The sequence below is a fragment of the Leopardus geoffroyi genome, chromosome B3, assembly GCF_018350155.1.
Source record: "Leopardus geoffroyi isolate Oge1 chromosome B3, O.geoffroyi_Oge1_pat1.0, whole genome shotgun sequence".
Lineage (NCBI taxonomy): Eukaryota > Metazoa > Chordata > Mammalia > Carnivora > Felidae > Leopardus > Leopardus geoffroyi.
The window spans coordinates 7,432,283-7,459,763 of record NC_059337.1 but is presented as its reverse complement, the minus strand read 5'-3'; the positions used below and the strand labels follow the sequence as shown (position 1 = coordinate 7,459,763).

Here is a 27,481-nt window from a genome sequence, read left to right as displayed (position 1 = left end):
GGCAGCCACTCACAGTGCACGGTGAGGGCGACGCTGGCATTGCTCATGCCCACCACGTTCTCCGCGATGCATGTCAGGGTGAAGCCGTTGTCCTCACTTGTCACGTTCACCAGGGTCAGGTTGATGGCGTGCACATTGGTCCAGTTCAGATTGGTCTGAAACCCCAACAAAAAGAAGGAATCGGTTTCTACAAAGTGACTCCCCACCCAACTCCCAAACACCTTCAGGGATCAAAAAGAAAGCAGTGCAGCAAGTGAAGGAGGCGTTTCCTGCTGCTGTGCGCACCAAGGGCCAGGCTCCCTATAGCCAAGAGCTCAGGAAACCCTCCCGTTCACCCTAGAAGGTGAATGGTAGCCTATACCCATTTTACGGATGAGAAAACTAAGGTACACAGAAACTTACTGGCATGTTTAAGATCAAGCTGGCAAGAAAAGACTGCAGCTGGGTGAAAATGAAGTCTGCACGAACTCTCCTTCCCCTTCCTTATCCTCCCACGCCCTGCTTCTATTCATGATCTAGCTCATTTAGACTAGGGCGAGGGCTCCCTCCCCAGCCTCCCGATGGGGCCGGAGCCTCGGACGCCTACCTGGTGGGTGTTGATGGACTGCAGGCCAGTGACTATCCAGTCTACGTCAGGCAGCGGTGATCCAGAGCCATTACAAGTGATGACGGCATTGTCACCCTCTCGTACGGTCAGGTTGACGTGGCTCACGCTGATCTCAGGAAGGTCTGGGAGGGAGGACAGGATGAGGGGAAAGGTAAGTGAACTCTTAACACCAAAACTTCGTCCCTGGTCTGGATGCTGGCACTTTTGGCACCAGCTGCTGGAGCTCCGGGGAGGCCACGAGTCCCTGCACCCCCTGGGCAGATGTCAGACCTCGTGGGTGGGGGTGGGGCAGCTCCAGCAATGACGTCAAACGGCATCTTCCACTTTGGGCACTGCTTGTCAAGCTTTAGTCTGCTTCAGACTCCCACAAGGAGTTTGCTAGGAATTCAGATTCCCGAGACCCATCCTGAGACATTCTGGGATCTTGTAAGTCTGTGGAGCCCGGGAACCTGCTTTTCTGAAGTACCTGAGATTCTCCTGATACAGAAAGGTCTAGAAACCATGCTTTGAGACATACTCCTCCGGGTCTGGTTGACAAGCTAGTCAACTGTGGTCCATTGACAAGGGACACCCTTAACCCCTGTCTTCATTCCTGAAACCAGCCTTCTCACGCCTGGCTCACGAAGGAACAGGAATGACCAAGGAGGTAAACGGTAAGCTAGACCTGGACCCTGTGCAGAGTTCAAGGCCGGTGGGGGAAAGGCCCTGGCTCTCCAGGCTATTGCGCAGGGCCGTGTCTGGGATGTGAGGGATGCCTCCCCGGAGCGCGGTGCCAGGCGGCTCACTCACCACACTGGCTGATGTTCATGCGGAAGAGGGGCAGCTGGGAGCCGTCCGCGTTGATGCAGTAGAGGTGCTGGCTGCTGAGCTTGGCCTCCCCCTGCTCCTGCCACAGCTGCATCCAGCGGATGTCACAGCTGCAGTTGAAGAAGTTCTGCTCCAATCTCCTGTGGGCAAGACGACAGGGGAAGGGACCTCCTGAACCGAAGATGGCCCAGCTCCCTCCCCGGGGCTGCGAGGGAGGCCCCCACCTGCTCTTCAGGGACGAAGCAGAGGAGGGGTTTAGCCAGCTCTCGAGAAAAATTAAAAAATACTTACAAGTCCATGAATTTATCTAGTTTTTAAACTAATAAACTCGTCCGAAAAACAGAAATCCACTCACTTAACCTACCTTGGTAATGAGACCCTTTTAAATATGTCAGCTTGGGATGCTCCTGTTCTCAAAACGCCTCCAGCAGCTTCCCATCTCATTGAAAGTCAAAGTCAAAGGTCCACGGGGTACGCACTGCTCTCCGTCACCTCTCTGATCCCATCTCCTACCTCACGCGCCTTTCCTCTTCTTCAGTCACACTGACCTTGCTGTCTGACAAGGTCACTAGCATGACCAGCCTGCTCTTGCCTCGGGGCCTTTGCACATGTTGTCCCTTCTACCTGCAGAGTTCTAACCCATAACGTATCTGCTAGATTGGCTCTCTCACTTCACTAAAGAATCATATGGCCTCCTCTGATCACTTCTACAGGTAAGCTACTGCTGACCCCTGCCCTCACACTGTCCAGTCCTCCCCACCCCCAACTATTCTCTTCTTTTGAGGATTTGTCACTGCCCAGCATCACTTTGAAAAATTATTTGCTTGTTTATCACCTGTCTCACCAAACAAAAATTAACCTCCATGGAAGTCAGACACATTGCCTATTTGGTTCATTGCTGTATCACCAGTACCTATAACTGAGCTTGGCAAATAAATACCCATTGAATGAACAAAAGAAGGGAAGGGGAGGGAGGGAGGGAAGGAAGGAAGGAGGAAGGAAAGGGTTACTCTCCCTGGGGAGTAAGTAGTTAGCTATTTCTCAGATATGCTCACAGCCCATCCTGGGACCAGCTTTATTCTTTCACAAATTCAACAAAATCCTTACTAAGCACCTGTTCCATGCTTGGCTGTGGGCTGAGTGCTGTTAATACAGAGGTGAAGAAGACAGTCTCTGTTCTCCAGCGGCACTCAGCTTAGTAAAGAAGAGCGTCTGACGGGGAAAGAGTCAAGTTCAAGGCCTTCCTTCTCCACTGACTTTCCATGTGACTTAGAGCAAGTCCCCGCCCCTTTAAATGGAGTTATCTCATTAGGGGGACAATGAATGGCTTTCACTGATATAAGACTCTTCAAGTAAAGGGCATCTGATAAATCTGAAAGCCTGGGTCGGTAAGAGGGATGTGATTCTCTTTCTGGACCAGTAAGAAGATAAATCCGCTGGTGCCCAGACAGAAGGGCTCTTGAGTAACCAGGATATTTTGGACAAGTGGCAGAATCCCGAAGTAATTAAGCATGCATCCAAACGGATCAGCTTTCAGGAAGAAGTGAGGCCCCGGGGGAGGAGTCCGTGTTTCCCAGCCAGTGGGACACCACAGGTAGAACATGGCAACACCTTTGCATGATTTCCCTTTGGTCTGAAAGTACGCTGCTCTCTTTCAGAAAAGAAGAAGGGACCTAACCTTCACTGAGTATCTGCTTCCCACAGCCACCCTAGGAGACGGCCGGCACTGTCCCCCTACAGACGAGGGAGCTCCTCTTACGTTTGGAGGGGTGAGTCACAGGCTCGAAGTCCCTCGGCTGGTGTGCGACAAAGCAAGGCTCCATACCTCAGCCCGCTGACTCCAAGCCCCGTGCACTCTCCACCCCACCTATCAACTACAAGGTGCTTCTGGGTGTGACGGGAGACACAGAGGAGCCAGCACCACCCCTGACTTCGTGGCTCCTGGGCAGAGACCTGGGGAAGAGTTCAAGGCGATGCTGGAGGCTGAGAGGGGAACACAGGAAAGAAAGGTCGTGCCAGGGCACAGAGTTCATGTCGAGCGGCACTGGGAAATAAAGCTGCAAGGGGGAGTGGAGGCCAGATGGTGCAGGACTCTCGCTGCCACACTGAACACGGAGAAGTCTGGAATTCATCCAGGGGGCAGTGGGAACCAGTGAGACCCTTGGAGCTGGAAGTGATGGGAACAAAGCCGGTCTGTGCAGGATAAACTGGGGAAGAGGAGAGCTGGGGTGGCACACTGGCTGGGGTGTTTTCCAAACACGGGGTCACCATGTAGTCAGGGAGTCCGTGCACTTCTCAAAGCACCCAAGCAAAAGGATAAAGGGAAGAATGGGAGATTAAATCCAGTCTGCACACCTTGATGAGACCCAGCACCTGGCGTGAGGCTCTGTGCACCCAGACGGGACTTCTCCTCCTCATTCACGTGTGGACGGGTGGAGGCCACCAGGCTCGATGCCAACGTTCTCAATCTTTTTGGTCTCAGAACTCCTTTTTACTCTTAAAAATTACCGAGGGGGCTCAGTTGATTGAGCATCCGACCCTTGGTTTTGGCTCAGGTCATGATCTCACTGTTTGCGAGTCAGAGCCCGGCATCGGGCTCTGGGCTGGCAGCAAGGTGCCTCCTTGGGATTCTCTCTCTCTCCCTCTCTCTCTGCCACTCCCATGCTCACTCTCTCGCTCTCAAAAATAAATGAATAAACTTCTAAAAAGAATTACTGAGAGCCTCAAAGAGCTTTTGCATGTGTAGATTATATCTTTCACTATTTCCCGTTTTGGAATGCAAACAAAATTTTAAAACAAGACACTGCCATTAGCACAAACTCCGTTGGTCATCAGGGCAATGATGTTATCACACGGCACGTGGCCTCTGGAAAAGCAGAAGGTCAGAATGGCTGCCCAGCATGTGGAGGGCAAGAAGGCCTAAGGACACGGAGCAGCGTTTGTATTCGTGTCGCAGGGGAGGTGTGGACGGGCCTGGAATGGTAGCCAGGGTCTAGATGCTTGCATATATGCAAACTGAACCAGGTCAGCCTGGTTTTCCCCAGATGCTCACTTGACAAGATGTGGTCATTCATTATGAAGTAGTTGTAAAAATACAAATTATCCACCTGGGTGGAAAAGATTAGCAAGCAAGGGGCTGGGCTGGGTTGCTTCAAGCCCCACGTGCTTCATTCAGTCCTGCCTCACCCCAGCCCTCTCTGCTGAGTACCCCAACTTCTCAGTGCCCCCCCCCCCCCCGCCAAAGGGCCGACAGCACCAAAGTGTCCTGAGGCTGGTGGGAGAATTAAGTGGGCTGACATTGCCACGGATAAGCACACTGGCTTTTTGTTTCCTTCCATCCCTTTCCTCTAGAACGTGGTCCAATAGAAAGGATGTGCCATGAGACCTGGCCCACCCTCCATTCCAGAGTCTCCTGGAAACTGCAAAATAAACCTCAAGTTTCCCCTATCCCTCAGGACTTTCCTCCTAGAGGGCAAGACGCACACACACACCAGAAAGCATGCCGAGTCTCTCAACAGGGGTGCCCTGGGCATCCTTGGAGCGAATGGACCATAGTCTTCGCACCCTGACTCGGGGAGATGGGCCACAAGCAAAGAAAGGCAGCCCTCAATCTACATGATGCTGTCAGTTGTCCCAGCACGTCAGGTCTCTCGATGAGGGGCCCTCAGCCTGGGCTTCAGGGGCGGTCTCAAGGATCCTGAAGTAAGGCTTTCCCTGCCCCATCAACAATGCAGATGGCTCCATGAATAATACAGCAACAGCTGCTCCAGGGCAAAGCTTACCAACACCCAGCCCTGGCCCCAAGATGGCCTGGGGCCTAATTGCAGGGCCCTAGGGGATTCCCACCGATTAACTCAGCCCCATCCAAGCACGCACACACAGACACCCCGCTGCACAACCAAGGCCACGACAGGGTGTTTAGAAAACACGGATTCCCCTCCCTCCAGTCATCACTCTGGCTTTCTTCTCCCCGCCACAGCGCTGCCAGTGGCAATCTGGGGCCAGCAGGAGAACATGTAGAAGGGACACAGACCTGCTGTCATTGAGGGAAGCACGTCCAGAGGGCCAAGTGATCATCGCTGGCCTCCTAGAGGTAACACAATGGCAGAAGTACACAAAAGATCTGGGTTGAGCCGGCTGTCACCTTGGGCAAAGACAGTGCACTGAACTGTGTCTCTCCCAACCCCTGCCCCCCCGCAAAGATCTGTTCAAGTCCTAACCCCCAAGACCCGCGAATGTGACCTTATTTGGAAATGGAGTCTTTGAGGATATGATCAAGTTAAGGATCATGGCATGGTCATGAGACAGGATCATTCTCGATTTAGGGCGGGCCGCTATATCCAATGACTTGGGTGTCCTTAGAAGAGGAGAGACCACAGACAGAGAGACAGGGAGCGCAGCCACATGAAGATGGGAGTCACAGACTAGAGTGACACTGACACAAACCACAGAACACCAGGAGCCACAGAGCCACGAGAAGACAGAAAAGATGAGCAAGGATTCCTCCTGAGAGCCCCTGAAGGGAGAGGGGGCCTGTGAAGCCTTAGCTTTGGCCTTCTGACCCCCAGAAGAGTAAAGAGTCACTTTCTATTGTTTTAAGCCTCCAAATTTGTGGTGGTTTAAGGCAACCCTAGGAAACGAATATGGCAAGTAACTTGCTTTTCCAAGACTCTGCTTCAACGTCTGTAAAACGGGGGTAATTGCGCTCGACCCTCCTTCTTCACAAAGTGATGAGGATTCGTGATAACACACGTTAATGTGCTTTGTGAACCAAAAGAGGCTAGAAAGAGGCCAGAAATTATTATTACAGTAACTCTACTATTCACACGATCATTCAGGGACTGCTCTGAGAGTTACGGAAAGTGATCATGCCCAAGTCTGGGAGAAAGAAAGTGCCAGGATCAGCCCAAACCCATCCCCACACTGAGTTAATATTTTACCAAGTCAATTAAATCTGCAAATTATACCAGAGGTAATATCATTTTGCTTTAAGAAAATGAGATACTCCAATCTGTTTTAATCATGACTGCTCTGTGCATGCAGGGTATTAAGAGAAGCCTGTTCAAGATACAGTAATGGTCCTTAGGGTATTTCTGGAAGGTTTCCGTGCTGTGGGTTTATATCCTCTGGTGCCTCTTGCCTTTGCCTAAATTGTGTCATGGGATTCAGAATCCAAGCTTCTTTTCTTTCTAGTTCATTCTTTATCTCTAAGACAATCTCTTTTGATTCTTGCTCTGATTTCTGGACAGACAGTTCCAGTCTTCTCTGTAAGGAAAAAAAACACCATCTTGATATAGCCAGAAACTTCTCAGAGCAACTGTGCACCATCAACTCAAATTTCTGCAAACTCGTGCCATTGAAACAGGGCTGAGGACTCCAAAGGGAGTCCTGAGAGATGTTTCCAGTTCTCCCAATAAGAGAAACACAGTCTGGACTTGTCAGGGGCAATGGGCCAGGCCAAGACCATACCCTTCATGGGTATGGTCTTCATCTGACAAGAGTAAGTAAGAAATGAGTAAAGGAAGCCTCAAGCACATGACAAGGACTCTGAGATGCTAACTTGTCTGGTTTTTTTTTCCCCTGGTGATATCACTAGGGAAGCCACCATCTTGAAAGTGATTTCCAGAAGGAGACAGGTAAGTATGGGGGTAGGAAGGGGTGGGGGGAAGTGGCGTTGCTGAGTTGTTTAAGGAAAGAGCACTGGTCTTTGAAAACAGCAGACCTGGATGGTGGTAATGCTAATTCCCATAATCCCAATTCCCATGACCACTCTTGAGCTCTGTGATCTTAGACCAGTTGTTTAACTTGGCCGAGCCTCAACCCCTCATTTGCAAAACTGGTTATAATGATACCTCCCATGCGGGGTTGCTCCAAGGATGAGACAGGACTTTGTTCATAACAGGTGCTCAATATATAGCATTTTCGTCTCCTCCTCTACTACTGGAAAAGTCAAAGACACTCAGTCTTTCCAATGAAGAATCCCAACAGCATGCTTTCTCCTATCAAGGATCTTCTAGTGGGAGAGGGTCTGGTTGGGGTAGGCAGACATGCTCAATGGCAGAATGAAATGTGCTGAGAAATCACTGCACGCCCTAGTTTACCCTTTCTCTTCCCGCAGAAGGTGGCTCAAAGCCGCACACTTCTGGCTTTGTGATCTTCCGGCTGCCACGGCACGGAAAGCCGTCTCCCCTCGGCCTCTCTCCTCCAGGGCCAAGATTCTTTCTTCCTGGAAATACTCAACCCATCCCCACACCCCAGTCCACAGGCTCCACTGGGCAGACCCTGGCAGTCTAGAAGGCTCGTGGCAGATGGCGCCATGTGGACTAATCAGGAAGTCGGACAAGAAAATATTACCCCCTCTTCCATTTGCCAGGAACTGAGATTGTTTGGATTTTAATCATAGCCACAGCTAAGAGCCAACATGAGGCCCCTCCATCCAAAAGATTAATTTTCCACTCTCAACATTCAATTCTTCCTCAAAAATAGACCCCTACCAGGGTGATTGCTCCTTGGAGGGGGGCTTCTTTATTTTCCAATGTAATTGTTTTCTTATTTAACAATATGACAGAAATAAAATACTCTTGGATATGGTGGCTCTCACACACTGACTCACACTGGAGGGAACGTCTTCATTCCTCCATAAGTCACATCTAGCTCACCGGTGTATTGATCCCGGGCAAAGATGAATGCAGAATCCCATGATCCTCTGGGATAAATCTGACATTTTCTTTAAATATATATCCACGGAACAACTGTTTCTAAAACTCCACGAAACAGGTCACCATTGATTTCGCATCCAATGATTTTTTAGAAGGAGCACTGAACGTTTTCTCAATAATTCAGCCAACTGCAGACCCCAGAGGTCCCCCAGAGAGATACTGTCCCTCGCCTCCTACAGAGGAAGGGGCAGGCATTCCAGGAGAACCAGACATGAGACTCCCAAGAAAGAGAGCCCCCAATTAGCTCCTTATGACAGAGTCCCTGATCAGTACTAGGGCAACATCAGAAAGAACTGCAATCACGCACTTTTTGAAAATTATCACAGAACCTATCCTTGAATTAGAAAGAGATTTTAAGAGCCTGGGAGACAGCTAAGCATAGTGGTCAAGACCTTAAGTCCATACACTACCACTTGGTTAATGGGTAACCCAAAACATGATACTTAACCTTGCTGAGTACCTCAGTGTCCCCAAATGTGAAGTGACAGTACTAATTCCTACCTGATAAATTATTACAAGAATTAAACAACGTACATAAGTCGAGAGATTGCTTGGCCCAGTGCCTGGCACGGAGTTAGATCTCAGAAATCGCTGTTGGCAGTGACCTTAGCAGTCATGTTCATTTACCACTAAGGTTTTTTCCACCTACAAAGATGGAAATGAATATAATGCATCAAGTCTAATGGTCTGGCATTTAGCAGTCTGTGACATCGTCTAATTTTTCAGTGTTATATAAACAAATATATATTTACCTTTTTCCAAGCTCAGGTAGTTTTTAATCGGTGTACATCAAGATCTCAGCCCTACATGACCTGAGAATTGTTGATTGCTATGTCTACTATGCCCAGGCCAGACGAGTAGCCCAGAGGAAGGGGCAAAATCCTAAGAAAGGCAGTACTATCCTAGCAGTGTTCTCTAAAGTCTACAATACTGTTGAAGAGATCACCTCTGTATTCCCTGACCCGAAATGGCCTTTGAAGAAGCACAGGCACTCAGGTCCATAAGGATAAGTAGGATATACAAGGCCCTCCCGGGGTAATGGGCTTACTGGGTCACTGGATGTAAATATTCCCCTCCTGACCAACTTGGTTGGAAAAGCGAAGATAATGACTCAACCATGAACTCAGGTGTTCCCAGGTGGGGGGAGGACAGGTTGAAAGGCCAACATCATGGGCAGAGACCCAAGGCCACTGGCTCTTGGTAAAGATACTAAGCAATCTCTATTCAGTGATTTGGATTTGAGTCACTAAGTAAAAGGGAACACGTGAGCAGTGTCTCTGGAACCCTGACTCCCTAATTTCATCCACGCCTTAATTCCTTTCCAATTTATTCCTTGATTTGTTCCCCCGACATAATATGCTGTCCTTCATGCACAGAGGTGGCCCTGATGACTCACACATCCACAGGAGTTGTTTTTTCCAGCAGTGGTCAGGAATTTTCACTCATCCATCCAACATGGGTTTGTACAAAATGGCTGGAGGGGATAGGGCTGAATCCATGAGCCTTGGAAGGCACCAAGGCCAAGAAGTCCACAGGCAGATTAAATAAATACATGGACTTGCCTCCCACCATCCCCACCATCAAGATGCCCATACTCAAGACAAACAGGCTGACAAAAGATTATGAGTGATGGACAGGACGTGTGGTCTGAAGTCAGAGGCCTAGGTTCAAGTCCTGGGTTGGCCAATCCCTAATAATGCAATCTTGGCTGTGTCTCACATGCCTTTTGGGGGCTCAGAACCCTCACCTTAAAATGAAAAAATACATTTTTTATTGGAGATATAGTAACACTCCTCTCCCGTGATGCTCATGATGATAAATCTAAAGTCACATAAATGAAAGCACACCTAATAATCTACAAAACTGTGTATTATCAATGTGATTTATTATGAATTCATAAATACACTTTAGTATTATAAATATCAATGCTATTATTACCAGTTACCTACAGATAACAAAACTGTGCCCTGCTCAGAGGTAAGATTCCTGTCTTCCTCTGAAATGTACTGTGCCAAAAAGAGCCTCAGAATTCAAACGACAGGGTGGCTCACTCTCACTGAACATGGTATACTCCGTGTCACCCAAGCCGAGAAGCCCCTTCGAGCGCACACCCAACCTCAGGTGGCTCCACTGCCCAACATGTCTCCCCACCCAGCCTCTACCACCAGGCTACTACTTGCATGGTCTTCAAGACCAAACTTACAATTCCCGAAGACTCAGCGTCTGGAAGAGCTGCCATGAGAGTGTGGTAAGCCGGTTACTCGACAGGTTTCTGCAAGAATGACAAATAAAGGGGAAATTAAGGGACAGATCTGCATAAGTAATGCTCATGGTAGTAAGCTTGGTTATTTCACGGGAGCCTGGCTGTGTTGTTGTTCTCCTTGGCTCCATTCTGCTAACAATATATGCCTGCCGGTAGTCAAGGCCACAGATTAGGTTTGCAGAAGATTTCGAAAAAAGGGAGCGATTTTACAAATGTAAAAAAAAAAAAAAAAAAAAAAAAAAAATCGTGGTCATTTCCCCACATCCTCACACTACAATAAGGGTTCAGGGAACCTTCTGGAAGCCACCCTCCTCCAGGAGGACAGAGACCTCTCAGGGTACACAAGCCAACGAGCATTCTTTTTCATGTCTGTTATTGAAGTGTCACGGATATAAAAACTGTACATATATAACGTACACATTGTATACTTCAAGCTAAGTACATACCCATGAAACTGTGACCATAAACGATGCCATAAACTTAACCAGCAACCCTAAAAGTATCCTTCTCTCTCTCTCCTTTATTTATTTTTTTTTTGCAATAAGTATTAATATAAGATACATCCTCTTAACAAGTTTTTTAGGTATACAATATGGTATCATTAATGGACTATGCGGTACCATAGCGTATCTAGGGCTGACTTACTCATCTCGCATCAGTGAAACTATATACCCTTTTACCAACAAGCATTCTTAACATTCACGATAGTGGAAAAAACCTCTGCAGGTCACCTACAATTTCTTCTACCCAGTCTCTCCCCCAGCAAAGAGGTCCATCAATGATCAAGACATCGGCCTTTTGTTCACACTTCTGTTCTCCTCCTAATGGCTATTTAATTGTTCTCATTAGGATGTACAGGGGAAAGGAGTAGCCATTAGTGTTCCAAATAATAGAAGAAACACGCCCACGGTTATCACTTTGCCAGGCTCGACAAACAACTTCTGATGTGGTAGCAGCCCTTAAAGGCAGCAAACACTGCTAGAACTGAGGTGGACCCCAGGAACAACATACTCACGTACTGATGAGCACGGATGGCTGTAAGGATGCCACGTAGGTAAATACCGACCCGCACGCACACAAGCATGTGTACTGGCATCCATTAAACACACAGGTAGCAAATGCAAACGCACACTCTCGTTTATTCACATAAGCAGATGCACACATATGCTTACACACGCACACCCCTATTTAGGTGATTTCTATAACAGATACTTGGGGAGAACCAAATACAGGCTACAGTGAGGAATGAGGGGTGGACGAGACAGAAGGAACCCCTGACATTTTTATTCAAGTTATAAGGGAGTAAGCAAGAGAGCTGCTGTTTGCCATGAAAAGAAGGAAGGGGACAAGGTGATGGCATTACCGACGTGGAAGAGGGAGACGGCTCCTTTACGCAGGAGCTTAGAGAGGTGCTCTCTGAGAGGGTAACAGCGAGCTGAGCCCAGAGTGAGAAGGAACCAGTGCCAGGCTTGGGCTGTTCTGGGCAGTGGACGCCAAGAAGAGCAAAGGCAGGGAGGAGGCCAGTGGGGAAGAACGCAGGGGAGAGTGGTTGGGGGTAAGGGAGAAGAGGAAAGAGCCACACCCACCTTTGCTGGCCGTAGTGAAGACCTTGGATTTTATTTTAAAAACCAATGAGAAGGCAGTGGATGGCTTTAAGTCGGGAAGTGACATAATCTAATTACCTTTTTTTTTTTTTTTTTTAAGTAAAAGACCAAGACTGCTGGAAGGTGGCAGACCACTTAGGAGGTCTCTGTATTGAGGAAGGGGATTAGAGATAACGAAGCAGGGGGACTGGAAGGAGGGGAAGGGAGGGGGAGGGGGCCGCCAGGACCTCCTATTGGATTGGGTCTGGGAGAGGAGGCAGGAAGACACCAGCAACAAGGCGAGCAGCCTTATTCGTTAAGACCAGGAAGGCTGTGCAAGGGTCATATCTGGGGGTGGGGTTCAGATCAAGAGCTTCCCCTTGCAAACACTGAGCTGGAGATGCCTGTTAGACATCCAGGGAGAGAAATCAACTAGCCTGTTGGCCAGGGGCTAGAGGTCACGGGGGAAGTCCAGGCTGGTGAAATCACAGAGAGTATGCACATCTTTCGCAGGGACAGAGGACAGACACAAGGACCCGAGGGACACGGCTTCCCCTTTGCATCTGAGGCCGCCCTACCCTTGGTGACAGCCTGTGACTATGTTAAGAAAGGCAACCCCGTTTCTGCAGGTGCAGGGGACTGGTAGACAAAAAAAGGGGGGCCATAGGCAGGGAGGGGGCCCTAAGCTTCCTGTTCTGCTCCCCCTGCAGCCAGCACTGTCCTTCCAGGGCCCTCCTGCCCGCAGGGCGCTGTCTAGGGTAGGTGCCCCGCAGCCCGCCTCCTGCCCGTGGGGTGTAGAGCTCTAATGCGCGTGACTCACCGAAAGCTCATCAACCGTGACCTGTCCACATGCTCCCCTTCACAAAACCCCTACCAGCAGTCTGCTTGTGCCTACAGACTTCCTGCACCCACGCTGACCAGAAGGAAACGGGTGATAAAGGAGGACCTGCACAATGACCACTTGAGGACACACTGGGGCAAAGCGCCCTGAGACCCACCGCTCAGGAGGCTGGAGCGTGGATCAGATGCACACGCCAAGCTGTGTGGGCTAGAGGCTGACTTTACAGTAGGTTTCGCGCCCGGAGCTCAGACCTCGGGGTCAAGGACACCGGGTGTCGATGCCACTCTGAGTCCCTGTTACCATTAGCCTCTACGATGTTTCAGCAAATGTGAGTGACGCATCCAGGCAGAGTCTTCTGTTTTGTTTTGTGGTTCTCCCAGCTCACTGTCTACACAGCGGCAGCAAAAGTAAAGGCAAGGCCCGCCTGCCATGAGGTCTCGGCCTCCCTGCAGCACAGCCTTGAACAGAACCCCCAGTTCTAAAACGGAGCAGCACCCCGTAAGAGTCAGCAGCCAGGAACCCCAGAGTCACAGAGCCCTCAGAAATACGCCCCGTCTGTCCCTCCCCCACCATCGCCACTCCACCCCCAGCAAGAAGCAAGAGACAGGAGTAATCCGGATGAAGTGGGGACCCTGCCCATCCCCGAGGGGGTCCAGCCACGGAGAGTGCGAGGGGTTCCTGGGGAGCCGGAGGCAGGGGGCAGGCTGCCAGCAATGTCCCTTCACAAAGGTCATGTTATGCTACATCAGGCAGAAATGTCATGAGAAAATTGGATTCTGAAAGATAGAAAATACCAGGCATTCTGGGCAAATCACGAATAAGAAACAGTATTATCTCCTTACTACAAGATGGATGGGACTGGGGGGCAGGGGGCGGGACACTCCGTAAGGGGGAGGTGGGCTCCTCTTCCTCCGGGGGGCGTCCTGGCTTCATCTTCCTCCTGCCCCTGCCACACCCAGCAAGATTCCTCCAGTTCGTTGGCCAGATGGAGCGGCCACTGCAGTGGTCACAGGCTCTGTCCAGGAGGACATAGTCCCCTCCTCCCCCACTGCCTCGCTGGTACACAGACCGCCCTCTCTTGTGGGAAGGAAAGCCTGCCCTTACTCCCTCTACAGACCAGCTCGTCTCCCCTCTCCCGTCCTCACTCCTTCCCGCCTCCCTGCACTGCCACCACGATCAACACCCGCCTTTCACCAAGGGCTAACTAAGCACCAGGTACCGTGTTAAGCACTTTTACATTCGTGACCGTATTTAATATTTACAGCAACCGTACAAAGTGGGTATCACTGAGCCCAGAGAAACTGGGGCTCAGAGGTTGCTGTCCGAAGCTGAGGAGGTCTGAGTGGCCTTAATGCAAAGGCTCCAGCGACGAGCAACACGTGACACACCCCGGGACATTTGCAAGCAACCCACAGACATGTAAATTCCCAGGTAGACACACACACACACACACACCCCTCAGGTGTCGCCAGAGACAGCGACACTGTGCTGCACAAGTCCCTGGAGGAGTGCAGTGTGAGCAGCCTGCGCGACTGCACACAGCACCTCGCCAGAGACACACGAGAGAAGCATCCAGCCCCAGAGACAAATGTATCCACAAAAGACAAGTAAGGCAAACATACGGCCACCACGAGACAAGCAGGGCACGCCTCTGGCCACACAGGCATTTGTAAATGCTCGTGGCGCAGGGCACACGGGGAAGCTGAGAGACAGGGCTTTAATAGACTTACCACCCACTCAGAATTCACTGCCCCTGATTTTCCTTCCAACTAGCGCCTCACCTGCACTCACCTGTCGCCAGTTATTGATGGGCTGGTTATCTTGCTCATCAGACAAGGGTTTACTTAAGAACCATCCTGCCTCTGGGCCCCACAGCAGCCTCTTCCTGGATCCTCCTCCCTAAAAGATCCATTATCACCTGTCTCTGACTTTTGCTTGGGTCAGCGGCCAGTTTCCAAGCCACCTGACCACTGGAATTAATTCGGTGAGCACAATCTTATGAGACGATGTATCAAACACTTTCCCAAAATCAAGCTCTGTGACAATGCCCCCGTATCCCTCATCTGAGACTACCAAACAAAGCCATTAATTCTGTCCTGCGCTCCTGGCTCTCTCACAGCCCAGACTCTGGGGCCCAGAGTCATGAACAATGATGAGGCAGTTACTGGGTGCTCTGGGGACAGGGAGCCAGACACACAGATGGCCAAAATCTGACCCTGAGGAAAGACAGGGCTGAGATGGCCCTTCCTGCATTAACCCCTTGGTGATCTCCAGTGAACTTCAGTGTGGCTAGCAGTCCCATGACCTTCCTAAAGGGGGCGCCCAACTGCAGCAGCACGGAACCCGTGAATGCAGAGGATGTCACCCTCTACCCTCGGAACCCTACTGTCCAAGGAGAGGATCACTCAAGAGGGACCTGTTGCCAAGAAAAGCCAACCAGATGGATTCTTCCGTTGCCCCAAAGAAACATATCCTTGGGGGATGAGACTTGAGAAGGGGACACTAAGCTCCATCCACAGGAGACCCAGGAGATGAGGAACTTCATAGATTTCCTGGATTCGTGGCACGGCTGACATCTGGAAGTGCCCCCTCCTCTACTGGCAGAGGCAGGCCCACGGGGCAGGTTATGTCTCAGGACTCAACTGTGTAAGGGACCGCTGGTGGCAGGTGCCCCGCTATTCCCGTGCTATTGTGCCAGACCGTCCCACCCGCCACCAAGGTCGGCCGGGCACCCCACACGTGTTCACGTCCACACCGTGGACCCTTTGTCGGGTCTGCCCGGCCCCCACTTCGGTTCCTGCACGCTCACTCCACCCCTTCACCTCCTCGATCCCGCTCACTGTGGTTTTGTCTTCTTGGTCACGGGCTCAATTGCGTCCCCTCAAAATTCATATGCTGAGGGGTGCCCGGGTGGTTCAGTCGGTTGAGCAACCAACTTTGGCTCACATCATGATCTCAAGGTTCGTGGATTCGAGCCCCACATTGGGCTCGCTGCTGTCAGCGCAGAGCCCACTTCAGATCCTCTGTCCCCCAATCTCTCTGCCCCTCCCCCACTCGTGTCCCCTCTCTCTCTCTCTCTCAAAAATAAATAAAACGTAAAAAAAAAATTGTATGTTGGGGCACCTGGGTAGCTCAGTCGATTAAGCATCTGAGAGGTCATGATCTCTCAGTTTGTGAGTTCGAGTCCTGCATCGGGCTCTGTGCTGACAGCTCAGAGCCTGGAACCTGCTTCGGATTCTGTGTCTCCCTCACTCTCTGCCCCTCCCCCATTCGTGCTCTGTCTCTCTCAAAAATAAACATTAAAATTTTTTTTTTAAATTCATATTTTGACATCATAACCCTCAGTACCTCTAAAAGTGACTGTACTTGGAGACAGAGCCTTCAAAGAGGTAATTAAGGTTAAGTAAGGTCACTGAGATGAACCCTAATCCAACAAGGCTGGTGTGTTTATAAGAAGAGATTAGGACACAGGCATATACAGAATGGGACTGTGTGAAGACACGGGGAGAGGACATCCATCTACAAGGCAAGGAGAGAGGCTTCAGAAGAAGCCAACCTTGCCAACGCCTTGACCTGGGACCTCAGCCTCCAGAACTGTGGGAGATACCTTTCTGTTGTCTCAGCCGCCCAGACCTGTTAGAGCAGTTCAAACAAACTATATACTTGTTGTCCTTAGCGCCTCTTTTACCCCCTGACCCTGACAGCCAAGCTGGCCGCTCTACTGGGACCCCTGAAAGGCTCCAAGCCATGACTTTCCATCACTACCTTGCTCTATGCCCAGGTGCTTCAGGAACCCACCTCCCAATCAGGTTCCAGCTGCTAAGATCTAACCTGGCATCTGTCCACTAGGTAGATCCCCCTGGGCACACGCAGGTGTTTTTCTGCAAAAGAGCGTGAAAAGAGAAAGTTGAGCTTCCTAGGACACCCACCTGGCCCCTCCCTGGCCTCCACGCCAACTGGGGAGCTGGCCCGGGCAGGTGGGATTGAGGCGACTTCCAGCCTCGGTCTGGAGGCTCAGAGACCCGGGCTCTTCCTGTCAACCAACTCAGAGACTGGTGGTGCTAACGCCCAGCCTCCAGGAGGCCGTGCCCCATCACCTACCTTTCCCCAAGCATCCAGCCTGAGGAGTCGCCTCCTTCAGGAATCACCCTCCCAGATGGCCTCAGGGAGTTTGTTCTCTGCGCCCTGACACCCAGTAGTCCTGGTATCTGAGCTGCCTTCTTGGATGCATCACAACTAGGGCTGGGTGTCCTGGGGGATCGGCTTTTCCAAGACACCAGAAGGTGCCAGGTTCTCTCTCTGAAGCCCTGGGCCCTTTCTCCATCTTCTCAGACCTGCCTGGGAGTAGTGCTGGGAGGAGCCCCAGCCGCCCCTGCTCCGGGTCCCACAGGAAGCCCGGAGCCCGCTGCACCCCGGGCTGTGCTCAGGGGGAGGGCCCAGCCTGGCCCACCCCGGAAGCACGCTTGATGCACTAGCCACCCCTCTCCATCTCTCAACGCAGCTTTCCAGACACTACCCGGTGCCTCCAGGGCCAGTAAGTGCATGGGGAGCAGCTGATGCCCTGGGGGGAGGTGCCCACCCTTACCTCCAACCACATCCATTGGGTGGCCCATGGAGAAGATGGGGCATGGAGGGTGGAGGAGGATTCCTCAGGTCCCCCACAGCTCCCTGTATATCTGTATAAATGGATGGGATTTTAACGGGGCCCCACCCACCCCCATGTTGTTATCACTGGGCCATAGTCTGTGTCTCCTCTCCCGGCCCTCCACTCTCTTCCTCTATTTTAATTTCGTGTTCTTTTCCAGGTTCCACCCCGAGCCCTTGTACCGCCTTCCAGATTCCTGTTTATAAGTCCCATCTCCTCTGCGCTGGACTTGGATGTGAAACTCGTCTCAATAAACCCTTTGGAGCAAGGGAAGAAAAAAAAAGAATACTGAGAACCGGGAGTGATGAACGCCACAGTCCCTTGACTTTTCCTAGAGGATTCGTTCAGCCACTTGCAAAAGGCATGATTCTGAACACCCTAGGGGCTCCAAGCACAGCTAACCAGAACACGGCCAAGGTCAAGCCCCTCCTCATCTTGTAGGCTCCCAGGAGCCGAGGCTCACTGGCTGCATCCATCATCATCTATGTCTTATTTCCTTCATCCAAGAAGGCAGCATTTTGAAAGGGGGGATTCTTGGGACACCTGGGTGGCCCAGTCGATTAAGCATCTGACTCTTGATTTCAGTTCAGGTCATGATCTCACAGTTGTGAGTTCAAGTTCCGCTTGGGATTCCTCACTGAGCCTAGAGCCAGCTTAGGATTCTCTCGCTCTCCCTCTCTGCCCCTCCCCCACTTGTGTGTGCGTTCCCGCTCTCTCTCAAAATAAATAAATATTTTGAGAAAAAAAAAGAAGAAAAATGCGATTGTTCCTTCTGTAAGAGCCAGTGCCCCCTTGATGATCTGTCTGTCCTCCTTCCCTTTCCCCATAAAGGAAATATCTCCGTGGGTCTTCTTGGACAGAGCCAACTCCCTCCCTTGCCAGGATTCTTTTGACATTGCTGAAGAACCTGGAGGAAAGGTCAAGAAAGGAGAACCCCCTGATGCAGCACCAACCCCACAGAGAGTTTGCTGGAAAGAAGCCAACCAGCCACGGAGAAGGAGGCGGCTGACAGTCTACTGCAAACTCCTCCAAGAGCCAGAGCATGTATGCGTCATTGACTTGACCTTGAGACTGTGTGTACAGTTGACCCCACAGCAGAGGTGACTGCAGCCTGCCATGAGAAGCTGTTATGGTGGCAGCCACCAAACTCCCTGGGCTGAACAGGTGGGGAAGAAGGAAGCACCACGCAATCCCATCCCCAAGGCCTGCTGCTGGCCACCCAAGAGGCTCTAAGAGCCAACCTCTTAAAATCCAGTGCCTGTGACAAGAAAGCTGGGGCTGCTGCCCAACCTTCCTCTTGAAGACCAAGAAATATCCTTCTACATCATTGATATATTTGCTTTTCCCTCAATTAAACTGCTGTAAAAGGGGGTGGGGGTTAAAGCCATTTGAGCCATTTTTATTCAGCTAAATTACACTGGATGGCTCATTTAATGAACTTTAATGAAGCCAAAATGCTTTCTCTAATCAAATCTCCAATGACGTGACTGGTGTCTTGACCTTAGATTGGGAGGCTGGAGACAGCTATTCTACAAGGGTCCTGTGTTGGGCTAACCCAGGGTTTCCCAGAGAATGTTCCCAGGAATCTGAGGTCCGCAGTACATTAAGGGATTTTCCAAAGGGAAAATATTCATGTTGCTTGAATAATGTGGTTCTCAACAAAACAAAACACACTTATTTACTGCAGAACTTCTCAGAGCCTTTCCTAAGAGAAGGGGCTGACCTACTGAATCTCAAACTTACTGGACCACAGAATCATCTAGCAAAAATATCACCCCAACCCCCCAAAAATCACCCCACGTAACATAGAGAAATGATGGCTGTCATAAGAAACATGTATTTGCTCTTGGTACAGGGTTCTTGGCTCAGAGCTGCCAAAACACTTAGGATTTCTTGAGCAGTTAAGAATAATGGGAGGATCTTTTATTACAATATTTGATCTCTTGTCCTCAGTCCCTGAAATTACTTCAGAGAATGAGGTGACTTTTGTAAAGCCCCTGCACATGGGCGGGGGGGGGGGGTGGTGGTGCTGATTGGAACTCTCAGTCCCACCCCCTCATTTCTGGGGAGGGGAAAGGGAGCAAAGGTTGAATCAGTCGCCAATGGGCAATGATTTGATCAACCATGCCTACATAATAAAGCCCCCATAAGAAAGGAGTTTGGGGGCTGGCGAAGCGGAACACTTCCAGGTGCCACCATGCCAGACCCTAAACGCCACAAGGACAAAAGAGCCTTTATTCGGGACCTGGCCCTACGTATCTCTTCATCTGCTTGTGGAATTTGCATTCTTTACTATCCTTTGTAATAAACTAGTAATCTAGTTGAGTAAATGAGCTTCCTGAGTTCTGTGAGCTACTCTAGCAAATTTATCGAACCCAAGGAAGGGGTCAAGGGAACCTCTGATTTTCAGCCAGGTTGTGAGAAGCACCAGCGACAATCTGGATTTGGGACTGGCGTCTGGAGTAGCGACTGAGCCCTTCACTTGTGGAGTCTGATGCTATCTCTGGGTAGATAGTGTCAGAATTGAGTTGAATTGTGGGACACCCAGCTGGTGTCCCAGAATTGCTTGGTGGTGTAGGGGGAAAAAACCCCACACATTGGAATTGGGTGCAGAACTGTTCATCGTGGTGTGCAGGGGCCAGCAAGCTATGGTCCATGGACCGGCACTGTTTTTTCCGTTTTTGTAAATACGATTTTGTCACAACACAACCATGCCCCTTCACTAACGTGTTGTCTGTGCCCATGTCCTCGGTGGGATAACGGTCCTCCAAAGATGTCCACATCCTAGTCCCCGTTATCTGTGAACAGATCAACTTCCATGGCAAAAGAGACTTTGCAGATGCGATTAAGAGGGTGGACCTTGAGAAAATTGTTCTTAATTCTCCCAACAGCCCCAGTGCAATCGCAAGCATCCTCAAAAGTGGAAGAGGGGGACAGACAGAAGATCAGAGAGAGTTGCGACAATGGAAGAAAGGAAAAGAGATGTGATGTGCTGGCTTTGAAGATGGAGGAAGGCACCACAGGCCAAGGAATGTGGCATGGCCTCTAGGAGCTGTAAGAGGCAAAGTAACAATTCTCCCTTAGAACCTCCAGAAGGGACCCCAGCCCTGTAGACATCTTGATTTTAGCCAAGTGAGGCCCATGTTGGACTTCTAAGCTACACAGCGTAAGACAAGAAATCTGTGTGTTTAAGCCACAACATTTAGGGTAATTTGTTACAGCAGCTACAGAAAACTCATACACCCTTACAGGGCACCTGGGTGGCTCAGTCAGTTAAACGCCCGACTAAGGCCTTTTGGCTAAAAGGTCATGATCTCACAGTTGTGGATTCAAGCCCCATATCAGGCTCCGTGCTCACAGCATGGGGCCTGCTTGGGATTCTCTCTCTCTCTCTCTCTCTCTCTCTCTCTCTCTCTCTCTCTCTCTCCCCTCCTTGCATGCTCTCTTTCTCTCTCAAAATAAACAAAGTTTTTGAGAGAGAGAGAAGAGAGCGAGAAAGCACATGAGCAGGCAAGGGGCAGAGGCAGAGGGACACAGAATTCAACTCAATTCTGACACTATCTACCCAGAGATAGCATCAGACTCCACAAGTGAAGGGCTCAGTCGCCACTCCAGACGCCAGCAGGCTCCACCCTGCCAGCAAGGAGCCGAATGTGGGGCTTGAACCCACGAACTGTGAGATCATGATCTAAGCCAAAGTCAAGAGCCGAACGTTTCACTGACTGAGCCACCCAGGTGCCCAATAAATAAACTTTGGGGAAAAAAAGGGGGGTGCCTCCACATGGCTGGCTCAGTCGGTGAAGCATCTGACTCTTGATTTTGGCTCAGGTCATGATCTCACGGTTCATTAGTTCGAGCCCCACATTGGGTTCCACACTGACAGTGTGGAGCCTGCTTGGGATTCTCTGTCTCCCTCTCTCCCTGCCCCTCCCCTGCTTACTCTCTATCTGTCTCTCTGTCAAAATAAAGAAACATTATAAAAACGGAAAGCAAGAAAAAAAAACTCAGACACCCCTTGTAGCTTGCCTAGAGCCACAGAGTTGAGTAGGTGTCACAGAGACCAAATGGTCCGCAAAGCTTAAGCTATTTAGTACGTGGACCTTTACAGAAAGAGTGTGCCAGCACGCACCCACCCATAGAAACATAATGTGAGCCACATACGCGAATTCAAATTTTCTAGTGGTCTCTGAAAAGAGCCGAGACTAGTTGTATTCATACTTAATATAAAATGTCATCAATTGACGTAATCAATGTCACAAATGCTAATGAGATATTTCATATTCCTTTGTGTGTGTGTTGTAGCTTTGAAACCCATGTGCACTTTACCCCCATAGCACGTCTCGTTTGGACGGGCCACGTTTCAAGGGCTCAACAGCCACGGATGGCCAAGGCTACCATACTGGTCCACGAAGCTCTAGACCATCTATAAAAGCCAGGCACTGACTGGGGCCCTCAGTGAAGGAGCCTCCAGGAGGTGGAGAAGTCTAACTAGAAGTTCTCCAAAGTAAAGTCAGATGTCCTTTCCCCAGACGCCAATCTGTCCCAGAATCCAGCAGTCACGTGGAAAGGAGTCACTTCGGTTGTCCCCAACTCTGTGGGGACCACTGAGCAGCTGCCAGCATCCTCTCGGGCTGGAGAAGCTCAGGACAGGCAGGAAAAGAGGGGACAGGACTTGCTGCACACTGAGAGGGTGAAGAAGGACCATGGCCCAGCACACGAGAGACTCAACTTGGGCATGACTGCTGGACCTCAGGAATGCTTGGCCCACCTCATCAAGCCCAGACTCCACCTTGAAATTCAGGTCTTTTCGCACAATGACCTCAACCACTCCGTCACCCCCCACACCTCCCTACTCGTAACTAACCCTGAAGACCCCACTGTCACCACCACCACGAACAGAGCGGTATCGCCAGGCTGGCTACACCCTCACAGCTTCCCGGCACTTCTCCATCTCCACACCATGGCCCCCAGCGTCCTCTACACTTTCATGCACTTGCTCCCTGTCCCCCAGGTACATTTCAAATAGCCCTAAGTATGGCCAGTGCCACCCACACCGAAACCTTTCCTTCCTTCCTCTTCTCCCCATGCATTCTGTCTGGGCCTCACATACAGCCCACATCTCAGACTTCCAGCTCTGTCTGCCGTGTATGTTTTGGTCTCCCCCAGAAGACTGCTCTCCCTTCAGGTAAAGAACACACTTTTTTTCAGTTCGATAGCCTTTATAGCCCCTGGAGCATAGTAAGTGCTCAATAAACGTACAGCAAGTTCAGCTGAATTCCCACAAAACCTTGGCATCACATGGGTCTGGGAGCTGTTCCCAAGCTCTGTCACCCTGGGCATGTTACTTGACCTGTCTCATCATATGGAAACTGGGGATACTGCAGGGCCTGTCCCCATGAATTGTGGTGAGGATTACATGGACTTTGGCAAACGGGGCACAGAAAGCAGCTGGTACGAGGCCTGGCCCTTGATAAATACAATCTATCATTTTCCATGCATATGGCGCCTCTCCCCTTATCTGCCCATCTCCAGTCACTGCTGGAGCTCCGACAGGCCCAAGCCCATTAAAACAAGTTCCAGAGGCCCAGGCGATAACCCCCTGAACTCAGGCATCAGCAAAATCTCAGTTCAACCAAAGAACACACAGCCACCCGTTTTAATTGGCATCTACTCCCCTGGAGCCGTGCTGGTGTCTGAACTCCAGCCCAGCCCAGCCCAGCCCCTGCCCACATGCTCGGGCAGAGACTGAAGGCCCCACAGGTCAAGGGAACGGTAGCCCTCACCACAAAGCCTGGGGACCAGAGGTAAGGCTCATGAAAAAGCCTTACCATCAGCTCTGAGCCTTCTTGCAGTCTGCTTCTCACCAGACCTTGAATGTTATTGAGACTATATTCTGAGGGGTTTTGCTCCCTGGGAGTTTCTTTTCAGACGAATTAACCAAAAGCTAATTGCCCTGAAGCATGAGGGCTCTCTCTCTCTGGAGCTCTGAGGGGGTGGGGGTAGAGGGTTGACGGGCATGGGGCATTCCTACCAGTTGGCCCCCCTCAGGGGAGGAGAAGGCTGGGTCTGGCTCCGGGAGCCATGGCACCCAAGGGACTCTGGTACCTGAACAAAGGTGACACAGTGATGTGGCCAATGCATCACACTCACTTTTCACTCAAGAGCTGTTGTGATGAGAGAAGAACAAAGACACGGGGAGCATCTGTGAGACAATCAAGAAAGCAAAGCAGGGGCTACTGAGGGAGGAGGGAGCCACAGGTGAGTGTGGCTGCGGCCACAGAGAGGCTGGTGAGGAAACTGCCACATGCACCATTGGGACTGGAGAAACCAGAGTCTGGAGAAAGCAGGCAGGGAGGAGGGTGGGCAGGGGCACGAGTACCACCCTGCTCTTCAAGACGCAGGACTTGAAGGCATATTCCCGCAGAGTATCTCACTAAAGCGAGAACTGGCATCCAAGATCTACATTCTAAGATCTACTCTTGGGACTCGAGGAAGATCTATGGCTCTCCCCAAAACAACACAATGTTAAGCACCAAGCAGCTTTGGGCCTGTTTATAAAGAAACATGATTAGCCAGCAATGCATCTGATCCCTCGTGATCCCTCATGATGAGTGGCTGGAAGGAACACAGGCCAGGGGTGGGTTGGGGGAAGCATCTAGGACACAGGTTCTCCAACTCTGGGCATGAGCATCACCTGAAGGGTTATAAAAGCCAGACAACCAGGCTCCATCTCCCAGAGCTTCTGATTCAATAGGTCTGGCCTGGAATTTGCATTGCTAAGCAGTTCCCAGAGTGATGCCCACCCTGCCAGTTTGGGAACCACACTTCCAGAACCACTGACAGTAGTGAAGTTTTGTCTTCGCAACGAGTTTGCTTCGCCTCTTATCAACTCCTTCTGTCCCGAAAGGTCAGATGATCGTGCAAGTATGGGAGAACAAAACAGCCATGTGTCCAGATGTAAAGAGACACCGTGCGAAGAGCCAAGGAATCGAGAACTCCTGGGAACAGACGCCATTGTTAATAACTAGAAAGGGGACTTGGCCTCCCCATCTGAAACCTGGTGGAGGGCTGCACCGTGAGAGGTGCCCACAGGCAGTCTGGAGAAGAGCTGGGACGGTGCTAGAAAAGGACTAATGTGAGCAGGTGGGGACCCTGCTCAGCTGCCAAATGGACGGGGTCCCCCTGAGGCCAGGGGACGCACCAAGGAGCAGAGACCTTAGCCCAGGGCCTTGCGGCATTTTCCTAGGAGACTGGAGCACGGTGTCATCGACTAGGACGAAAGGGTTAACTGAAGCCGCTCTTTCCAGAGATAACTTTGCAGACAGCTGCCTACGGGCTTCAGGTGCCTTTGCACCGGAGCCCTTCAGGCCTCCGTGTCCCTCCCCCTTCCCAGACCAGAGCCTGTCTGTGGATGTAAAGAGCTGTAGCCGACTGCTGTCTGCCTCCCTTCCAGCAGAGCCAGGAGGACACAGGGATGTCACTGTCACCTGGCAGCCTTCTCATCCGCTGGGCTGGCCAGGAGACCCGGTCACGGAGACCACGTGAGGAAGTAGGTAACAGATTCGTTTTTACGATGGAATGTGTAGGCAAGGGGCACTGCAGGGAGAGCCCAGGCAGGCAGTGTGGTGGAGAGCTCATTATGTCCCCACCTTACTGCTCTGGGATGCCGCATCCCATGGGGCGGGCAGGAGTTTTCTCAAAAGTGTGATCCCAAGACCAGCGGCATCAGCATCACTGGGGACTCGCTAGAAATACACATTCTCAGGGCCCAAGCCCAGACCTGCGGAATCAGAATCATTCGGCATGAGCCCAGCACCCTACGTGGTACCAAACCCACCAGGCGACACCGGCTCCCGCTCTAGCTGTGAGCAGTGGCAATAGTGGCAAACAGCACCGACCCCGGAGCCAGACAGACAAGCTAGACTCTCGGCTCTGGTCCTCGGAATCGCGTGACCCACCCTCCAAGGACGTTACTGAACCGCCCTGGGTACGTTTCTTCATCTTGACCACACAAATCATAATAGTATCTGCCTCGTGGGGCAGCTCTAAGGATTAAGATGAATTTATGGATATCAAGTGCCCAACCAAGTGCTTGGCACGCGGTAGGTACTCAATGCGTGGCAAGGCCGGTATTGAGAGTGGTGGCGATGACCATGGCTAACACACAGCGACTACTCTGGGCCAGCTCTCTTTAAAGGTTCTACGCGTAAGAGCTCACTTAGGGCACGCCGGTGCCTCAGGGGGTTGAGCATCCGACTTCAGCTCCAGTCACGATCTCACGGGTCCTGAGTTCAAGCCCCACATTGGGCTCCCTGCTGTCAGTGCAGAACCCGCTTCGGATCCTCTGTCCCCCTCTCTCTCTGCCCCTCCCCAACTCGTGCATGCTCTCTCTCAAAAATAAACAGCATTAAAAAAAAAGAGCTCACAAACACGACAACCCTATAAGGGACGTGCTATCTTCATCATCATCATCATCATTTGTCATCATCGCCACATTCCAAAGGAGAGATCATGGAACAAGCAAATTAGATACCTCACCCTGGGCCAGCAGCTGCCTCGAGGGGGAGCCACGAATCGAACCCCCACAGCCTGGCTGCAGTCTGTGTTCTTTACCACCTACCAGGAGAAGCAGGAGGTGATGTGTTACTGGGGACCCATCTCCTGTGGTTCCCATGACCCCTGTCTTCCTGTGACCCACTAGGACAAGATCCTACCGTTCTTAAGCAGAATTCGGAAAACCTTCCCATCCCCAGGTGTGGAAAGACTGGAAGTCTTGGTCTCTTGGGAGGGGGAATCACATCAAATTTCCCACCGTGTCCCCTAGTCCAACCAGGACCACACGTAAAGCCAAAAGGGACGAAGACCCACCTGGCAGCAGCAAGGGGCCCAGGGAGAGGCATGGAGATTCCCTCAACCAGCAATCCGCTCCCCCTATGGGCTCCCGACTTGACCGCAGACCAGAGCACAGGCAGGGAGGGGCCTGGCGGAGCCACAGACATTAACAACATGCCCAGGGTCAGAGCGCCTCAGAGCACGTCTCCAGGAGGCACGTGGGCAGGAGTCCGGCAGCAGAACACACACGCTGAGCTGCCAATGAGTCGAGCACAGGTCAGCCTTTTAGCGTGACTGCCTTGTGCTGGCGGGGGTGGGGGGGGGCACATTTGGGAGCACTGCTTCCCGCTTCTGCTCTGCCCTCAAGCTGCTGAGAAATTCCCTCTGCACGCATCAGATTCTAGAAACAGCAAGCAAAATGGAAGTGCAATAAAGAGGTAACGGGGCTCCGTGTTCCTATCAAATGTTTACACCTGTGATGACCCAGCAGCACCTGGGACTAAGAACTCTACGTAAGACTCTACCACAACCCAAGTTTCTCCCGGAAACTTCGAAGGACCAGCACCATAGCAAACAAGAATATAAAGCTTCCAGGAGGTCCGATCCTTGCTTGGCCCCTTTCTAGCTCCGGAATCCTTGGGAGAGCCCACTGCATCACTGAACCTCTTTCTCTCCTCTGAAATGGCAGCAGAATCTCTACCACGTTAAATGGTGGGAATCAAATAAAATATTACACGTGAGCGCCCCACTCAGTGTCCGTCTTACACAGGCACTCCACGGAGATGGGCTTTTCTTACTAGCAGAGACTCAGAAAGAAAAAAGATGATGAGCTATCACACCTATTATGGTATGACTGAAGTGAGAGGGCCCGCCAGGGGAAGGGGAGGGATGAGGGGCGGGGCCCACACTTCAGATTCCAAATCCTTATAAGAAAACAGGAACGTGGAGGGAGCCATCGCTGCAGGAACAACAAAACAAGAAAACTCGCACCGGACAAGGCGCTCAGCAGACGCTGCTAAATGGTTTCCAATTAATTAACTGATTACATGATAGAACAGAAGGGGATTCGAAAGAGCGCTGTTGACCTTTAAGAATAATTAATATATCAGGATAGCAAACCCATCCAAGGAAAATAATGAGGAACATTTTAATATTACATTCAAAAGCTCTGGATGGGGCGGCAG

General features: G+C 51.0%; 1 protein-coding gene across 1 annotated transcript in view; it reads right to left on the bottom strand.

Moving 5' to 3' along the window:
* Window positions 1–27,481, bottom strand: part of NTRK3 (neurotrophic receptor tyrosine kinase 3) — a 397,129-nt gene that overhangs the window by 273,770 nt on the left and 95,878 nt on the right. Inside the window, 4 exon segments of the mRNA XM_045448711.1 lie at window positions 14–155; window positions 587–729; window positions 1,397–1,554; window positions 10,337–10,405. Of these exon segments, the coding sequence (XP_045304667.1) occupies window positions 14–155; window positions 587–729; window positions 1,397–1,554; window positions 10,337–10,405 (512 nt within the window).